General features: G+C 37.9%; 1 protein-coding gene across 1 annotated transcript in view; it reads right to left on the bottom strand.

Moving 5' to 3' along the window:
* LOC139731310 (uncharacterized) overlaps positions 1-14,765 on the bottom strand; it is a 34,330-nt gene extending 19,565 nt beyond the window's left edge. Inside the window, exons 1-10 of the mRNA XM_071642199.1 lie at positions 14,488-14,765; positions 13,536-13,619; positions 11,633-11,683; positions 11,202-11,248; positions 10,320-10,392; positions 4,739-4,820; positions 3,618-3,796; positions 2,527-2,662; positions 1,366-1,430; positions 115-215 (exon numbers count right to left, since the gene is read on the bottom strand). Of these exons, the coding sequence (XP_071498300.1) occupies positions 115-215; positions 1,366-1,430; positions 2,527-2,662; positions 3,618-3,796; positions 4,739-4,820; positions 10,320-10,392; positions 11,202-11,248; positions 11,633-11,683; positions 13,536-13,619; positions 14,488-14,604 (935 nt within the window). The 5' untranslated portion in view covers positions 14,605-14,765. The remainder of the gene's footprint in view (positions 1-114; positions 216-1,365; positions 1,431-2,526; positions 2,663-3,617; positions 3,797-4,738; positions 4,821-10,319; positions 10,393-11,201; positions 11,249-11,632; positions 11,684-13,535; positions 13,620-14,487) is intronic.
* Between the last annotated feature and the right edge of the window lie 2,720 nt (positions 14,766-17,485).

Below are 17,485 nucleotides of genomic sequence, written 5' to 3'. Positions count from 1 at the left end.
CTGATTTTGCTACAACATGCATTTCCCATAGACCCTTGCCCGAGTATACTCGGGACTCGTCCTCAACAGGTTAAATGCAAACAAAGGAAGAAGCAAGGATGTCATGATACTCACTTTTCTCCTAGGTCCTCTATGAAGACTGTAAAGGGTCCTTGGTCTGGCTTCACCTCCTGGATGTGAGCATTGTACCACTTTCTATGATCATCCAGGCACACCTGGAAATACAAGTTTGCACAGAAGCCTTATTTCAATGGTATTCATTAATGTGGGGTCACCATACCTGAAAATGGCACCTCACCAGCATATATTTTCTAACATTGCGGTGAACTGATGCATTCCTATTCACTCATTTCATTTCACCCTAGTTTTCTTTTCAGATGCCTGCTTTTTATTTCATGGGGTTTTCTAGTTGTATTGCTGGACAAACCAAAATGAAAAGAATAAGAAAGTTATGTATTATATTACAGCCATGACTTCATAACTATTGTTACATTGCCATTATGCTTGGGTTATGTTCATCCAATTATTTGACCATGATGCTCTAAAAGACATTTCCACTGTTTTGCAAATATGAGCTACTACAAAGGAAATAAAGCTAATCAATATTTGAAAGACAGCCTTACTGCAAACAGCAATCCCAGGGTTTCCTATGACAAGCTGAAATAACATCTCTCATATTGCTGATATAGCAAGACAACAAAGTACAGTTCTTTAAGCGATGATGTCACAGTCTCTTGTTATAGCTTGGGTTGGAATCAAGTGCAAGCATGGTTAGCAACAATAGTGTTCACAAAATGGGCCAGGTAAGGTTGTTTGGAACCAGTTTCCATGGCAATGAATGGCCAAGACATCACACATTGGTACTATACATCAGCAAAGAAACCTGAAATGTCGTCGATGCAAGCACAAGGATGACATTACAAGTACACTACCAGTGTAAATTTCCCCTGATGTAAACAAACTATGAGCAATGCACTACATTATTAGGGAGCTTTAGATTTTTGATGCGCGGACGTTCAGAGGGGAAAAACATGTCCTGAGCTTGCACAGAAGCGTGCGTCAAGTCGATCTATTTTTAGCTTGCGTCGCCTGAGTTTTTCACTACGCGTACTGGGCTATTTTTACGTCCGCACAGTTTGCAACGTAGAGAGCTGCTTCATGCACCGATCATATGGGGGCGCGATTTTATTTTTTACACGTTGCGTCCCAGCGTAATCTAAAGCTACTTTTCAGCACGACGCAGGGGAGAGGAGAACGTCCAGCGCAAGCGTCGTCTCAAACGTCCGCGCGTCAAAATCTAAAGCTCCCTATTGTCTTTATGCAACAACCAGCATTCATGCGTCTGACTGTGTTCTAACATCTCACCTGCACTTTGTCTCCAGGACAAAACTGTAGACCTGAGGCCATGATGTAGTCTTGATGTAGCTGTTCTGTATTTGGAGTAAGCAAAACAAACTGCATTATTCTCTCTATTATCCTTTGTCATAAATTCAATTCACTTTCTATGATAAATAGTCACAATGCATGAATTTCAGCTGATCTGAATAGCCTTTTTCACATCAGCCTGATAAAAATCCAAGCTCAAGATATTTTTCGCGATCGCAAATTAGCGCGCTATTTCATTTCCTATTCACATCAGCCCGAAGAGAATTAGCCCGAAATTTTTTCGAGCTAATTCGCCAGCTGAGCATGCGCAAACAGTGTCGGGTATACCAGTAGAGCGCGCGCTTTCGGGTCACACATGCTAGGCATGATGTGATGCATCGTGCTAATTTCTTGAAAGGTGATTTCACATTATCAAATAGCGCGCTAGTTCGCCAATTATCCCGCTATTTCAGAAATTTCCCGAGTTGGACTCGAGAAATTTTCTTGATCAGAGCGATACAATTAGCGCGCTAATTTGTGTTCACATTATCAAATAGCGCGCTATGTCGTGAACGGATTAATTTCCCAAGTCAGAAAATAGCGCGCTATTTCGAAACATCAGGCTGATGTGAAAACGCCTAATGTGAATTGGGTGACCTTTTGATTATTTTAAACATATGATAACTAAAATTCGCTTGCATTGCTTGATTCGATTGCATGTCAGTTACAGATCGATTTTGACCCTGGATCATACATTCACATTTGTATTTACACTCAGAACGGGAATAAGACAGAAATTACTGAAATAACAAAATGAACAAAAAAACACTTTTGGTTAAAAATGTAATTTCAACAATCTAAATTCTCATATGAGAGCCCCGTTAGTTTTTGGCATCTACAAACAACAAAGCCACAGCAAATAAAAAAAAAAATTACCATCACCACTTGGGAAGTTCTATCATTGCAATCACATAAAAATGTTGCACTGTATAGCATCTTATGCTAACACAAAGCTGTCACTATAAAAACTACTCCGGGAAAGAGAACATATTTTGCTCTTTATGCTCCCATCATCACAGCAATTTTCACTCAAACTCATAATGGTCAGTCCTATGCATTTCAAACTACAAACATATTGAAAAAACCAATCGCCTATTATACGTTTATTAGCCTCATTCCAGCAGTCATATTCCACATTGCGGTAGAGGTCTGGGTCCAGTGCTTTGGCCACCTTGTAGGGCAGTGGGGGCCGTCGTTTCTCTATCCTTGGTTTTCCAAACCGGTCTCTCTCATCGTCCTGAAAATGGATTTGACACAACAAATATGAACAGCCAATGTCCACTTGCAAGAGACAAGTAGCCATAAAGGGAATTATCCCCCTCGAATATTACATTTGTTGGCATGTTTGACAGATTTTGTGTCTGCAACAACAACAAAAAAAGAATTGCTTGCATCAAAGTGTGCACCATGTCATTGAATTTCAACTAAAAAATGCACATTTTTGCAGGATGATCCCCATCCCCCTGCTCAATCCCTCGCTTGCGTGTCCCTGAAATATTGAACATCTTCTTGCCTCCCCCCCCCCTTTTCCCCCCAGGTTAGGGCATATTAATGTTACCATTGGTGTTTCAATCCCCCCCCCCCCTTTACATGAAATTACCACCACTGGGTGTACCCATATACATTATAAGTGGAAAAGTGAGCAAAGAAAATGGGATTCCATCGGGATTCGAACCCGAGACCTCCGGATTGCTAGACCGGTGCTCTACCGACTGAGCTATAGAAAGCCCTATAAAATGGGCTTTAGAATCTCTGCAATCTGATTGGTCAATTGTCATGCATTGATTTTTACTGACCCACACTGAGCCATGCGTCCGGTAAAATCCGAACGAATGGCTATGCGTCCGGTAAATTCCGAACACATGGCTCAAGTCTTGTACAGTGTTGTAGGTGTACCGGATGCATGATGGGGAAAATGGTTGTATTTCATGAATTTACAGGCCCATTTTATAACACAAATGATGCACAGACCTATTTCGTGGATCAGTGAGAATTGGATGCTCTCGTTTAACTTTGGAAACTGTCTAAAACACACTCGCTGCGCTCGTGGGTTTAAACAGTTCCAAAGTTAAACTCGCGCATCCAATTCTCACCAATCCACTCTGTCCTGTGCATCATTTGTATACTGTATGTATACACTGTACATATAATTATATACATAAATCTAGGAAGGTATATTGGTATATTCTCACCCCTTGTCTTCGTGGTGAGTGCTGATCTCTGTCTAGTCCATCGGTGTTATTGTTTCTCTCCCTAAACCCATATGGCCTGGGTGTCTTCTTACTGGGAGAGCTTCGCAGGATCTCTACGGCTTCGTCGGCTTCTTTGGCAATGTTGAATACTCTCTTGTAGAGAATCTCGTACACGATAGCTGCAATTATTGAGAGTACACACAGTATTCAGTGAAAGAGCCACGCAATATTACGTCCCCACAACATTTTATTCTGTGAAAAATAATCCACAGGCCATAGTGTAACACGAATAACATGAATGATAAGCAGTAAACCTCAGGAGTCAAGGTCATGAGCTACATTTATCCAATTTGAAGCAAACAATATAGTTCTCTTTTTTTAATGCAGTCACATACACAAACTTGTAGTTATGCCATAGTTACAGAGCAAAATTTCTGATTAGTCATACAACAAATACAGTCCCTCCTACATGCAGAATAACGATTTGATTGTAAATGATTGACAAACTGTCTTTCATCAATGTAAACAAATGATTATTCAGTGTTTGAGCAATAGCCATGATAAAAAAATCATGAGCACATATACCCATCAACGTAACCAAACATTGATTATTCAGTATCAGAGCAAAAGCCATGATAAATAATCTTGCGTATGCATTCTCAGCATGTACATCTATGCCAATGACTTCTAATCACAGCTTTTACCCAGACACTGAATAATTGATGTTTATTTCCGTTGCTGAAGGGCAATTTGTCAATCTGTTGCAATAGACACATCTTGATGCAGGAATCATTAATTTGCAGCACTAGCTGAAGTCAATCTGTAATCAAATATTTGGCTGATATGAACACACAAAGGGGTCATTCAAAATGCAAAGCTATGATACATCTTCATGAACATTATCTTTCCTCTCTTTTTTTTTTTTCTCTCCTTATCATAGGATTTGGGATGAATGTCGAGAAGAGGAGCATTTTATTTTCCCATGAAACAACTTCTTACATTCTCATGCTTAAAAACATTACCTAAAAAGAAAAAAAAAATGGGGAAAAAGTAATACTTCCTCTGTTACATACGATATTCTCATGAAGTACATTCTACGATTACCTGGGTGGTATACTTACATTGACACACAGCAAGACCACTGTGGTATGACTTGGAGAACACACTGTCATAATGGTTGTTGTTGGTGAAACATAGGAGCACCTGAATACCACAAAAAAAAAGAAAGAAAGAAAACAGATCATCAGTGGTATAAAGGCCTGCTTCTCAACCAGTGGGCCGCAAAGATCTTGCAAGTGGGTTTCGATGTCGGCCAAAAATGAAATGAGAAGATTTGTATTTTTTAAATCTTACTGGGCCTCAAAAATGCATGCATTCTATAAAAGTAGTCTTGATAATCCTTCTCACTGCTGACAACATAGCAATTATCCTGTATTTTTGTTTTCTCACCTTTGGATTCAGCTTATCTTTCAGAAAGAAATGCAAAGAAAAAGCCTCTAACAGTTTGCTTTTGTAACCTGTGATATTATATTACATCATTATCACACATACTTATTATCGACACAAGAGTATGTACAAGCACACACAAAAACATTGAAACAGACTCAGATTCAGACAAACACAACACACACAAATAAACAAACAAAATGACAATCCCAATTTTGCATTCATTTGGAAACAGATTGTCTCGGTAATGTTTTCAAATCAAATTCATGTTTTTGTCACAAAAGTTGCCTTAATCAACTACAAAGCTTCTTGCACTACCTAGCAATAACTAAGCAAATATCTACCAACGGGAGGAATGGTAGAAAACAGATATTTACTAAATGCTTTGTTACTGGGGTGCAGAAAAAGCAGCATCCACAAACTGTAATACTTTAAAAGAAATGGTCTATTACTTTCAGGTGATATTTCCAGCAAACTTAACCAATCAAGCACAAGACTCATAGCAAAATATGAAAGCTACAGCATGACTCTGGTTACAGGTGCATAATTGCAAGAGGTAAATTCCACATGCGAAAAATACAAAAGTAAAGTCCTTGTATCATTCTGCGTTTGTAATGCTTCATGAGCAGGAATTTAGACAAAAGAATCCATCCAATCCTTGGTTTCTGTCCCATGAAAATTCCAAAGAGTCTTGAAGTACCCGATACTGTCTAGGAATTTTTGCCAAGTCAAGGTATGTAGACTGAAATATTTGAAAAGAATAAAACGGATATATTGAGCACAGCACAAACTTCAAATGTCATCTGTATCAAAACATGAGCTGAATCATGGCAAAATATTACAGCTGTCATCACCATCTACCTAACAAAGGGTAATGTCCAAGTAATTAACATGACAATTGTGTCTTGCTTCATTACCTGGCTTTGGCTATTATTACTATGATATGTTACATCTTCATTGTAATGTGTAATAGGGCATGTAATGATGCATAACAGACATACCTTTCCAACTTTATGACTACTAACTTTTTAGCAAAGGCTGTTCCTGACGACCAAAAGGCCTTCTCAACATAGCAACAACTAATGCACACAAACTGGATTCTACGTTATGACACATTTTTGAGTTCCAAAGGCAGGCATGGAGGTTGAATAGAACACTGTATAAGCTTCACTAGGGTTTAATTTTCACAAATTTCGTGAATCACTGCTAGAACGCGAATTTAACAACATGCGAAAATGTTGCCATACGCTAGGCTAATTAATAGTGCACTAACAATAAGCCTGGATGTCAAATCATGAAAACAACATCTTTCAAAAATGTATGTGACCTCCCACTCACGAAAATATCTGTATGTGAAAATAACAGCATATAAAGTAGCTTGATACTCATCCTCAGAAGAAAAAATTCATCAATTTGAATAAATTAGTACTGCGGTTCTTTAGACCACGGACCTACTACACATGGACATTTATCGCGCCTTAATTAATTCATGCACCTGTTTATGTCAAAGGCGTCACAAGAGCATTTTAAACATGCTTTCCTCCTTTGATCTCATCATCACCGCCGACAGGCAGCCTGGATAAAAACAAGACGGCGCTTTGGGGAATATAAAAATTACATGCGCAGAAGATAGTAATTCTCTTAAATCAAGAAAAACGCATATGTGCAGTTGTGGTATACATTGCGAAATCATCGCTCAAGTAATTTCCTTTGCGAAATGTGCATACTCTGCGAGAAAAAGCAATTATTTTGGCAGGTTGGTTGTGATTTGTAATCTAATTTTCACCATTTTCGCACATTGTTCCGGAGTAAACCCGTGGATGACATGTATGTCCTATCATTAAGCCATGTTACATGCTTGTCTTCAAGTGTCCACTTCAGTAATTATCAATTTTGTAACAGGAAAACTGTCATGTTTTTGGGTTTGCTGATCCCTTTCATCCATGTTTATTCAAAGGCAGATGAGTCTGAAAAGGCACCTCAGCAAAATAAGACCGTAATGAGGGAAATGTTTCTTTTGTTTTTGACGATGCACAATTGCACAATCGTCATTATCCAAGCACCTGAATGTACTGATTAAGATGCACATAATCAGGTGGCGGTGGTGATGATAGGATCAAAGAAAGACCTTCGTTACTAGTCCAAGTGTGTAGTAGGTCCATGTTTAGACAAACCCACTGAAGTCAGGTGTGAGAGAGTGGCAGTCCTGTAAAAAGGCAATGGTAGAATACCCTGGACCTACTTCACACATGAACATTCATCACTCATTAATGAATTCATGCACCTGTTTCTGTCAAAAGCATCACGATAACATCTTAAACATGCTTTCCTGCTTTGATCCCATCAAAACCTCCTACAGCCAGCCTGGATAAAAACAAGATGGTGCTTTGAGGAATCTGTCTAACTCCATGTTCACCGACAACTGATATTTGGACATCTGTGCTGACTGGCTAACAATGCATGAGGACAGATAACGCTCATTAGTAAAGCAAAGTAAGCAAAATAGAGATTAATTTACAGTAGTCATTACCATTAGCAACCCCTTCTTTAATAGTCTTTCACAGTCTCAGAGTTGTGTCAGTATTGTGCTCTTTCTGAGGATACATACGCTTTTAATTTACAATGGGAAGAATAAATTATACATGAGGCACATACATGACACAACACCGAAATCTAATTTTACCATCTGAACTCATTCCATTGGTCATAAATGTGCTATGTAACTCATGACCCTTTTAAGTGTAAAACAAATTTACTTAACATCTGTATGAATGTCTCTTCTCTGTTTTGCTTTTTTTTTCAGACTATAAAGCTAATAGTCTGTAGCAACTTTGACAGTTTTCCAAGGAGCAATTTGATGCATCCTACTTTGGAAAAAAAAGATGAGAATTATTTTGTGATCCCTTCCTTTAAACTTAATCATAGTACGCACAATTATGCAAGACAGGAAATGTGTTGCATCTCTGACTGTATGAATAAATTAGAGGCAAGTGGCATTCTCCAGGCTGAATTGAACAAGAATTCTGAATCTGGAATCTACAATGTACCTTTTGTGCAAGTCTAGGTGAGACAGGAGGTAACATGTGGGCAAAATCCTGTGCAGAAAGTGTGAATACACACCTTGTACACAGCTTATACTCGTTAAGTTCTCAACACATAGTCTACCTGTTGTAACATTATCAAACTTTTTGGAAGTAAAGTTTAGTAATGAACAACACTTCCATGCCCAAGACTGTGAACAAAAGACTCTATTTCTGTAAAGATCAAAATTTGATGGTCTTTGCGAGAAAAGTTGATCCTGAGCTACTTGTGTATATCTTTATTGCTATTGGAGCCAATGGTGTAACAAGATTTAACTGCTACCCAAGAATGAGGTTCACAGGAGAGTTACAGAGAGAAAGAGATAACACACACATAATCAACATTTTTCACCTAATCCTATAAAGTCAGTGATTGAAGTGCCGAGGTAAAATCAACAAATAGGATGTGGGCAGCCACAGCACTGAGATTAACTCACGACTCAAATAAGAATGCCTTGGCTCAGTGTAAAGCTCATTAGAGATGGTTGGTAGTGTGGTTCAACATTTTGTCTCCTGGTTTTACTTTCATTAGCTTGGTAAATCTTGTTTGTATGAAACTCAAGTGTTCAGTTTATTGACAGGTTACATGTAATATTATCAGTATGTACTTCCTCCATCCTTCATTTCAAGACAGTAAAATTAATCTGATCTACGACTGTAAGACCAAGGCTATTGTATGTTCAAACAAACAAGAAATGGAAGTATGTATATATGCCAGATACATGAGGTATCAAGTCTTTTATTTAAAAAACTAGATATATCGCTACGGCGACTGATATGCCTCCGCCATAATGCATGGTTCTCCTAATAGGTCTATAGTACAATGTCTTGACAATGTGTGATGACAGTTTCACACAATTGGCAAAATATTAAAATGACAGGTTTGACACAAATGTGCAGAATGTTCACTTTCCTAGAACTAGGTTCAATTGGATGAATGATTAAAATGTCAGAGTGCAGGTATTTGGGGAACTGATGATTTTTACTTGACTTTTGACCCTTTTATAAGTTTATGCAATGAGTAATTTGCAAGGTATTGAGAAAAAGTATAATTTCAGTATCAAATGGGAAAATAGCATTATCTAAACCTGGCCTTTGACCTTTGACCTCACAGTTCCAAAGAGAATCACTGTTAGGTTGAACATGCGTAAATATGTAAGTTTCATGATGATACCTTGAGTTACTTTTGAGATATGGAGGAAAAAGTGCAATTCAGCACTTTCACTTGACCTTTGACCTTTAGACCTTTGACCTTTTGGCAAGAAACTTCCCACAGAATATATATCGGGTAATACATGCATACATCAAGTTAAAAAAAAAAAAAAAAACCTTCAGGCATTGCATAAATATACGGAAAGTAGTGATATTTTGAGGAGTTGACCTTGACCTTTGACCCCTGACCTTTGAACCATGACCCCCAACTTCCCTGGATAATCACTGCCCATTGGAACAAGCATATATACTAAGTTCCATGAAGATACCTTGAACCATTTGCGAGATATGGAGAAAAACATGAATTTTCAACCTTTTTTTTCACAAAATAACCTGTGACCTTTGACCTTTGACCCCGTGACCCTAAAATCCAACAGAGTATTATCCCCCCAGGATATACCCTAATACCAAGTTTGATGTAAAACCACCACATGGTTCTTGAGATATCAACAAAAACAAACGGGACGGACATACGGACGGACGGACGGACGGACGGACGGACGACCCGAAAACATAATGCCTCCGGCCACTTCGTCGGCGGAAGCATAAAAAATATTTGTGTAATTTTTATTGCTGTTGATTTAACCTATTTTGAGATGGTCTTCTCTTTAAACACATCTATTCATGGAATCAGTGTACACTTAATGTAACTCACATTAATGCTATTACTTACCAAATTTTGGCCAATTGCTATTCACAAAATCTTGACATGCAAAAACACTGCAATGATACACTATCATCTGGTGGAAAATATTGAGAAAGATTGGTAAGCTCTAAATTTGCTCTTTTGGAAATTCACAGCAGAACATGACTGCAAAATTTATACCATCCAGTGGATGGATCTTTCTCTTATTTTGTTTAAGTTTCTTTAAACAAAAACAAAAATAAAAAACCACAAAAACTGATAGTATGAATATGATACAGTAGAACTTGTGCTAATTTCTTATATCATACTAGAACTTACCACATCTGGAAAGCCATTCTGAGTAACATTGCTTGGAGGTTTCCCCATGTCCTGATAAATGATAAAATCTCTCCTGCAAATAATACAGGGGTTGGGAAATGGAGACAACAGAAACAAATAACACTGAAATAGCAACAAATCAACACCCACATCAACAGCAAAACTTTGGCTCTGACATTTACAGATCTATACAAGCGTGCATTAGTTTCCGTCTTCAACGTCTTGCCAATGTGATCTCTCTGGTCTTTGTTCAATTTTCTTCAACCTGGCAAGAAGCACCTCTGGAGGCAGACAAAGCTCAAAGAGTTGAAATTCTTAGTTCCAATAAAATTCATAAACATCACTGTTTCTTTGTAGACAAAGCCGTCCTATAATCTCATTGCGACCTTTGACCTACAACATTCCAAGAGCTAAAAATCATTTTAGGAGATATCCTGGCAAAGTTTTGTTTTGGATCATGGTTACTAAAATCATGCCTGATATCTCAGTAGATTCATCCAGGTATTTCAAGAAACTGTCCTCATATCACAGTATAATAAATTTTCTTGAAATTGTCATTGTATCTTTTCATAATTCTAAAATACATATACTGTGGCATCATTATTTTCATCCTGACATCACATACTTCAACCTTGCCACAGAAATGGTAAATGGCTCTGTCAAAATTTATGTAAATCCTTCTTGAATTGTACTCTGTTTGTACTGATTTGTTGTATTTTCATTTGTTTGTTATTTTTTTGGTGACACTGATATCCTATGATAGACAAGGTATGCATTTATGGCACTTATTATGTTTTCAATTTGATATTATTTTAGCTAAGGAAACTTAACACATCCCAAATTTCATTCAGCTGCTATCATCAATGGTAAACAATTACTTACTTGTACATCAGCGATAATGCACTTATCTCCACTTGCCCTGCCCATTCCTGTGGAGAAAAAATGAAACTATGTATACATATCTGCTGGAGCAACTTAAGATGTAGGAAGTAACATTAGAAGGGATGAACATACATCATTACTCTTAATTATTTGAGTTGTGGCAACACATGTAGAATGTTTTATAATCAAAATGTAACCCAGACTACATGACACGCCATCCCTCTCCTCATCCCCCTTTTGTTTTGAATGCAACATACTTCTTGCTTAAAATTCAGTTCAAATATGTTCATACATTTTATTTGATATCCCAAAACAAAAACATGAAATGAATTAATCAAGAATATTAAGTATGATAGATATCCCTAAATGTAAAAATACATGTACACATCACAAGAAATGAAAAAACCACAAGTTATAAGAACAAAAATCACCTTTGCGTTCCTCAGTTTTTGCAAGTGCTCATCAAATGATCCTTCAACAAACTGCATGAAGAAAGACAACATGACAAAAGCAGTTCTATGAATTCCTAAGAATGTTAAAAATATCCACAATGGGAATTTCACTAATGTTTTTGAAGTGTTAGCATATTACATAGTTCTAAATGAGCAATGTCTTAAATGCATCACAAGTTGGTAAAATAATTGTAGATTATTTTAGCAATGAAATTACAGTAATTAACAGTGATTTGATAGTCAAAAGAAAAAAAGAAAGAAAGATTGCTTAACTTCTCATATTTTGTTCCTAAAATATCCATAATGTGATCACATCCACTGATTATTGAAATTACAACATACACACAAGTGTGACTTTGACCTTTGATCCTTGACTTGAACACTGCATTTCAAAAGACCCCCCCCCCCCCCCAAAAAAAAGGGGGGGGGTTAGTGAATTGCTGTCTTTTTTTTCATTTATTGAGAGAGACAATTTACACTCACAAAATTATTGAACTTGCCATGAAATTGCAAATTTAATTTTTTTTCTATTATCATGGCAGGCAACAAAAATTATGTCATGTTTGATTACATTTTAAAGCCAACCAGATTTGATGCATAAAGATAGAATTAGGATTAACCTTGATTTCTGATGACTAACAATGACAACTCCCCCCCCCCCCCCCCAAAGAAAAAAAAAATATATCTGTTTGACTGACATTATTCTACAACTTTTTCTCAAGTGTGATATAATTAGCATTACTGTCTACACATTGAGAGTGCAATATGTGCTCTTAACCTTTGACCCCTATGTACTATCTTGGCACGACTGTACTCCAAATCTATTCTTAAATTGCATTCTGAATTACATTTTTACTGTTAGTCTACATTCTCTTTGGTACTTGAATTTCTTGCAAGCAGAATAAAAAACAGAACCCAGATAGCATTTGGAAAAACAGCCATTATCAAGGTATTATGGAACACACAACTTCTCAATGCTAAGATGGTTGTGTCATCATCATCTATATCTTCCTGAGTTACACTGCTGAGAGAGTGTCTTTCTATTTGGGGACCCAGTCATGTACTCTTCATTTTTTCTATATTCCTTACACAATATATTCAGTGTATCAATATTTCAAGATCCATGAAGATACATTTACAATTAAACAATGACTGGCATTTGATCTATAAAGAAATAACCTTCAAATTACACTAACTAAAAATTGCATAATGATTAAAAAAAACTTGCAACAACATTGCAAACATAATCATTTATCAAAAATCTTTCAACTAAGCAATTTGGGTTCGTACAAATAACTACCTACAGTTGTACTAATCTTTGACCTCCTCCAGTGCAAGAATGCCTGATAATAAATTCTCATGCCGGAACCAAAATCTTTGACTTGTGGATACATCTGACCTTTAAACCTTTTATAGCATCAAGTTCTATTCAAAAGAAAACAATATGACATGGGTCATTCCCACCACAGAATAATGAGATGATTCATATTCACTCAAAGTTCATTTAAAAAATGTATCATTCAATCTGCAACTCACAGTCAACAAGATATTTCGAAAAAAAAAAAAATCTGATAAAAAAGCAGTAAAGTATGAAAGCTGCTCTGTAAATAATGAATTACAAATCTGGGCAGTGAAGATAAATGTCATTCATTAAATCAAGACAAGTTCACAATAATGCCTAAAACATTTTTGCAGAAAGGGTACACACAGAAAAACATCAAACAAAACAGGAAATGACTATTCAAAATGAGCAGTATTTGAACTTTTATCGGTTTTCAATTCCTTTGCAATTCATCTAATATCTAATCACAGATTTAGCATTCTCAGTTGTCATCAGCTGATCCACTGTGTATGCAAATTATCTTGAAAACTGCTTACTTACTGGTTCAAAGTGTGCTCGATTTCTTTCCATATAGCGAATACAAGCTTGGCGGACAGTATTGTGGAGAGCTTGAGTGTGAAAGACCTGCAAGGGTGAAACAGGTTCGTGAATGGCTGTCTGCTCAAAAGACAGTGAAGCAAACAAAGATATGAACAAAGTAAAAAGCAAAAGAAGCCTCAACAACAAGCAAATGTTCAGCAAATCAAGCATAACCACCCCCCCCCCCCCCCCAAAAAAAAAAAAAAAAAAACTAACAAAAAACCCTGTCAACTTAGAATCAAGTAAAGTTACTTTTTCTTTACTAGTCTAGGTTTGGTTACATTTTGAGAATCAAAATCCAGGCTGCAGATCAACATTATATCATGGGTTATAACAGACAAAGTCACAATGAAATATAATACTCATTAATAGATGACATCAAAGAGCACAGTGTTATGGGCTGGCTCACTTACTTAGTCTGACATTCTTGCACACAAAGCTTTAATTTACTAGATATTTCACACCAAACACCAATCCCAAGTACAAGTCTATCCACTACCAGAGCTATGCAAAACGTGAGAAAATATATTTGATCTAACATTAGGGGGATAGAATCAGCATAGAACGATTTAGACTGCAAAAATGATAAAGAGTTAAATACAACTCGAGTACGGAAATGGGATCGATTTGTTTGACGGGTATTCCCCCATGGCGTTCGGTCGTGAGTCTTGTGTCATAGTGCCAGCGGACAGCCAGCACAAACTGTGAGTTGACAGCGCAGACGGCATGTTGTCGAAATCATAGCTGATATCGATCAACAATGTCGCAACAGAATGCTCAACCAAGCATGTTTATTGTTAGTTAAGCAAGAAGCGATAAGACCAACACTACCGCCTCTCTTAGATCACGTGCAAAAGCAAATCCGAAACCTACGGGTGTCACAATGAAATTGATAAAATTAATATAGGTCTACCTGTTCTGCAACAGCTCGAAAGAGACAAGACCCATCCTTAGCGGTAAGTTTTCGCATCAGTCCTTGCGACGCAAGAAAGTCGTCGATAGGATCGCATGGCTTCATATACCTCGGCATTCTGGAAGCCCGTGAAGCCCGACTTGCGAAAACTAATTTTAGAGAACAAACACTCGCTGAGAAAATGAATATACACAAGTCATTTGACAATGTTTACACGGCCGACTTTCGAACACAACAAGCTAAAATAAATTAATAAACACCATGATATTGACTACGTCCCAATTCCGCACGTCGCCATTGCCGTCACAAACTGAATGTTCCAAGACGTAGAAACGCGGCCTGTGTGTGTGCATACATCCGAGGATCACAGGCAGGACGGGAGGCCTCAGGGACGCACAGTACTGAGTACTCGTATGCCATACTCCGCGTGAGTTTACGTCCCAGTTCGCTCTGCGAGCACGTGCATCGATGTTTATATCGTGGCGTGGTTCACGTACGAACACTGGAAGGACCAGGGAGGTTCACCTCCCCGGAAGGACAGAGCATCAATGTTGATACATAGTGAATACTCTTCAGAACTTGATTCGGAAAGAGATGGAGCTAACTCAGCCGTGAAACAGTGAAATCGGACAGACAACAATGAGAAGTGTTTGGAATCTAAACGTGGCTTAATTGCAGAATACCCCACGTTTCAATTGTTTTCCAGTGGTCACAATGGGATTAACCCCTATTACATACATGCAAAATGATTGATGAGGCAATGATGTTTGCCCAACAATGTTTAGCCCGTTGATTTACTTAATTGTTAAGAGGAGGAAACCGTTCCACCTCTCTGATGTATGGCCTACCAAAACAACAACAACAGCAACAACAACAACAATAACAACAACAACAACATAAAACACGTGGCACACACACACGCACTCACACGCTGTGTTTATCTGAAATCTTAATAAAATATACACCATTGTAGTTGATGTAGATTGTGAGATTCTCCATTTTCATCTCATTACCGCACACTGTACTTTATAATAGTCAACATACTACTGGGGTAGTAAAGAAAACACATTTTTGTTGATTTTAAGTTTTACTTTAGTTTTAACTTTTTTGGGGGGTGGTCATGGTTCGCACTGGATCGACAGCATAAAATTAATCGCCTTCTAGTAAATACACACACACACACACACACACACACACACACAAATACATAAGTTGATAATAGGCCTGTAGGCCTATAATGGAAACAGTACGAACAAGATGACTGATATAGCAGCTACAACTTGTATTTCCAAAAAGAAATCAACCGACGCAATGCAAGATTTTGATAGGAATTTTCTATGAGGAAAAAAAAAGAGAAGCAAATCTGACTTTTGATACCCAAGCCTTTTTCGCCTGACTTTGCTAAGAGTTAGGAAGGCATGCACAGTTGACAAAACTTCGCGGGTAGACGGCGGCTGACGAGTTGTTGAAGTTCGGCAGGTCGACAAGAAGACAATTGCAATGATAAATTGTCACGATGGCTTGTTAAATGCGAAGGTGAGATGGAAAAAAAAAGGCAGATCCCGACTTGCCGAGTTTTATTAAAGCCGGTCTTCGCTCGTTCCATCAGAACAGTCGACTTGATGCATGTGTTCCGCCGTCAGTTCGTCTTCTCTTCTCCTTGTCTTTCACGCGTCATCCGTGTCATCTTTGCCGAGTTTCAAGGCTGTCTACATGCTCCGCTCGCACTCCAGACAGTTATAGAGATGGAAATGCGACTGGTGAAGCTGTTGTTGCTTCAGTGCTTCTCCATACAATCTCATTGTCACTACCCTCCAACAAACAAACCATCAGAAAGTCGGGGTAGAGAAAGAATTATGAATGATCACAGATGCGAGATCCCCGGCCGCCTGCTAAACTCACCTGACGCTAATTATAAAGCCTTCTCCCTGTCTCCTCAAGGTATGCTTATATATACGACGGGCTAATAAATCATCAGAGTCAAAATTGAAAAATGAAAACAATCTATACTCGTGGAAACACGAATTAACTTTCATTGTGTGACCATGGAGCTACTCTTGTAGCTCCATACATCTAGATAAAGAATACAAACAAACAAAACGAACAAAAACAAAACGAACAAAAACAAAACAAAGCAATCACAATGCATGTGACTGTGACTTGAGGCTACTTGCATCCCATGCATGCATACGGTAATATAGGACGGTGCTTGTTCCTCGATCGAAGCTTGTAATCTCAAATGTTTATGTATTTTCCGTGACTTGAGAGTTGAATATATATATGAGAAAAACCAATCGTCCTTTCATACTATTTCTTTAACATTTCGAGTAGTGTTGATGGAATTGAGGCTGCCCGGAGAGGCCCTCGGACGAAGAACTCACTCCTTATGCCGCCGGCGCGAAGGATCCCAGAGCCAAGAGGGCATTATTTTGCCGATGCTGTTGCTGTTTTTTTTTATTATTACTATACTGTTTTGTGTCTGGCGTTTTGTTATTAAACAAAACCTCACCAACCACATGTTGGCATCACACACACAAATCAGAGGTATACAATATTGCAGTATGATTTTTGCTATATGCAGATTATTGTACCTCCAGTTGTAATTTGACACTGTCATCAGCAGCTCCTATCGCGCGCACCGCAAATGCCAGGGCGAGACGTTACAGGACTCAAGAGGGAGTGCTTTCCTTTTCTGACACGGAGTCATACATGTAAACATTGCACGTACAGTGGAGATAGGGCATCTGGTTATTGCATCAGAATTAAAAATCAGATAATTTCACATCGAAAACGAGCGGAGACAGACAACTTACTGCACATACACTGCAGTTCTACTGTACATAATTCCCTACTCTCAGTAAGTCGTAGTAGGTTCATGGTTGTAGAAAGAACTGCAGGAAAGGCATGTCTTATTTTGATGAAAAACACAAACCAAGAATCATTCAATCCCACTCTGATTTCAAATTATGGAATGTAAAATTATCTATATAACTCATCT

This window comes from Diadema antillarum, unplaced genomic scaffold (genome assembly GCF_040938485.1).
Source record: "Diadema antillarum isolate AM-2024a unplaced genomic scaffold, OU_Dant_1.0 seq00000368_RagTag, whole genome shotgun sequence".
Taxonomy (NCBI): domain Eukaryota; kingdom Metazoa; phylum Echinodermata; class Echinoidea; order Diadematoida; family Diadematidae; genus Diadema; species Diadema antillarum.
The sequence above is the reverse complement of the archived record's forward strand: the minus strand, read 5'-3'. Positions and strand labels throughout refer to the sequence as shown.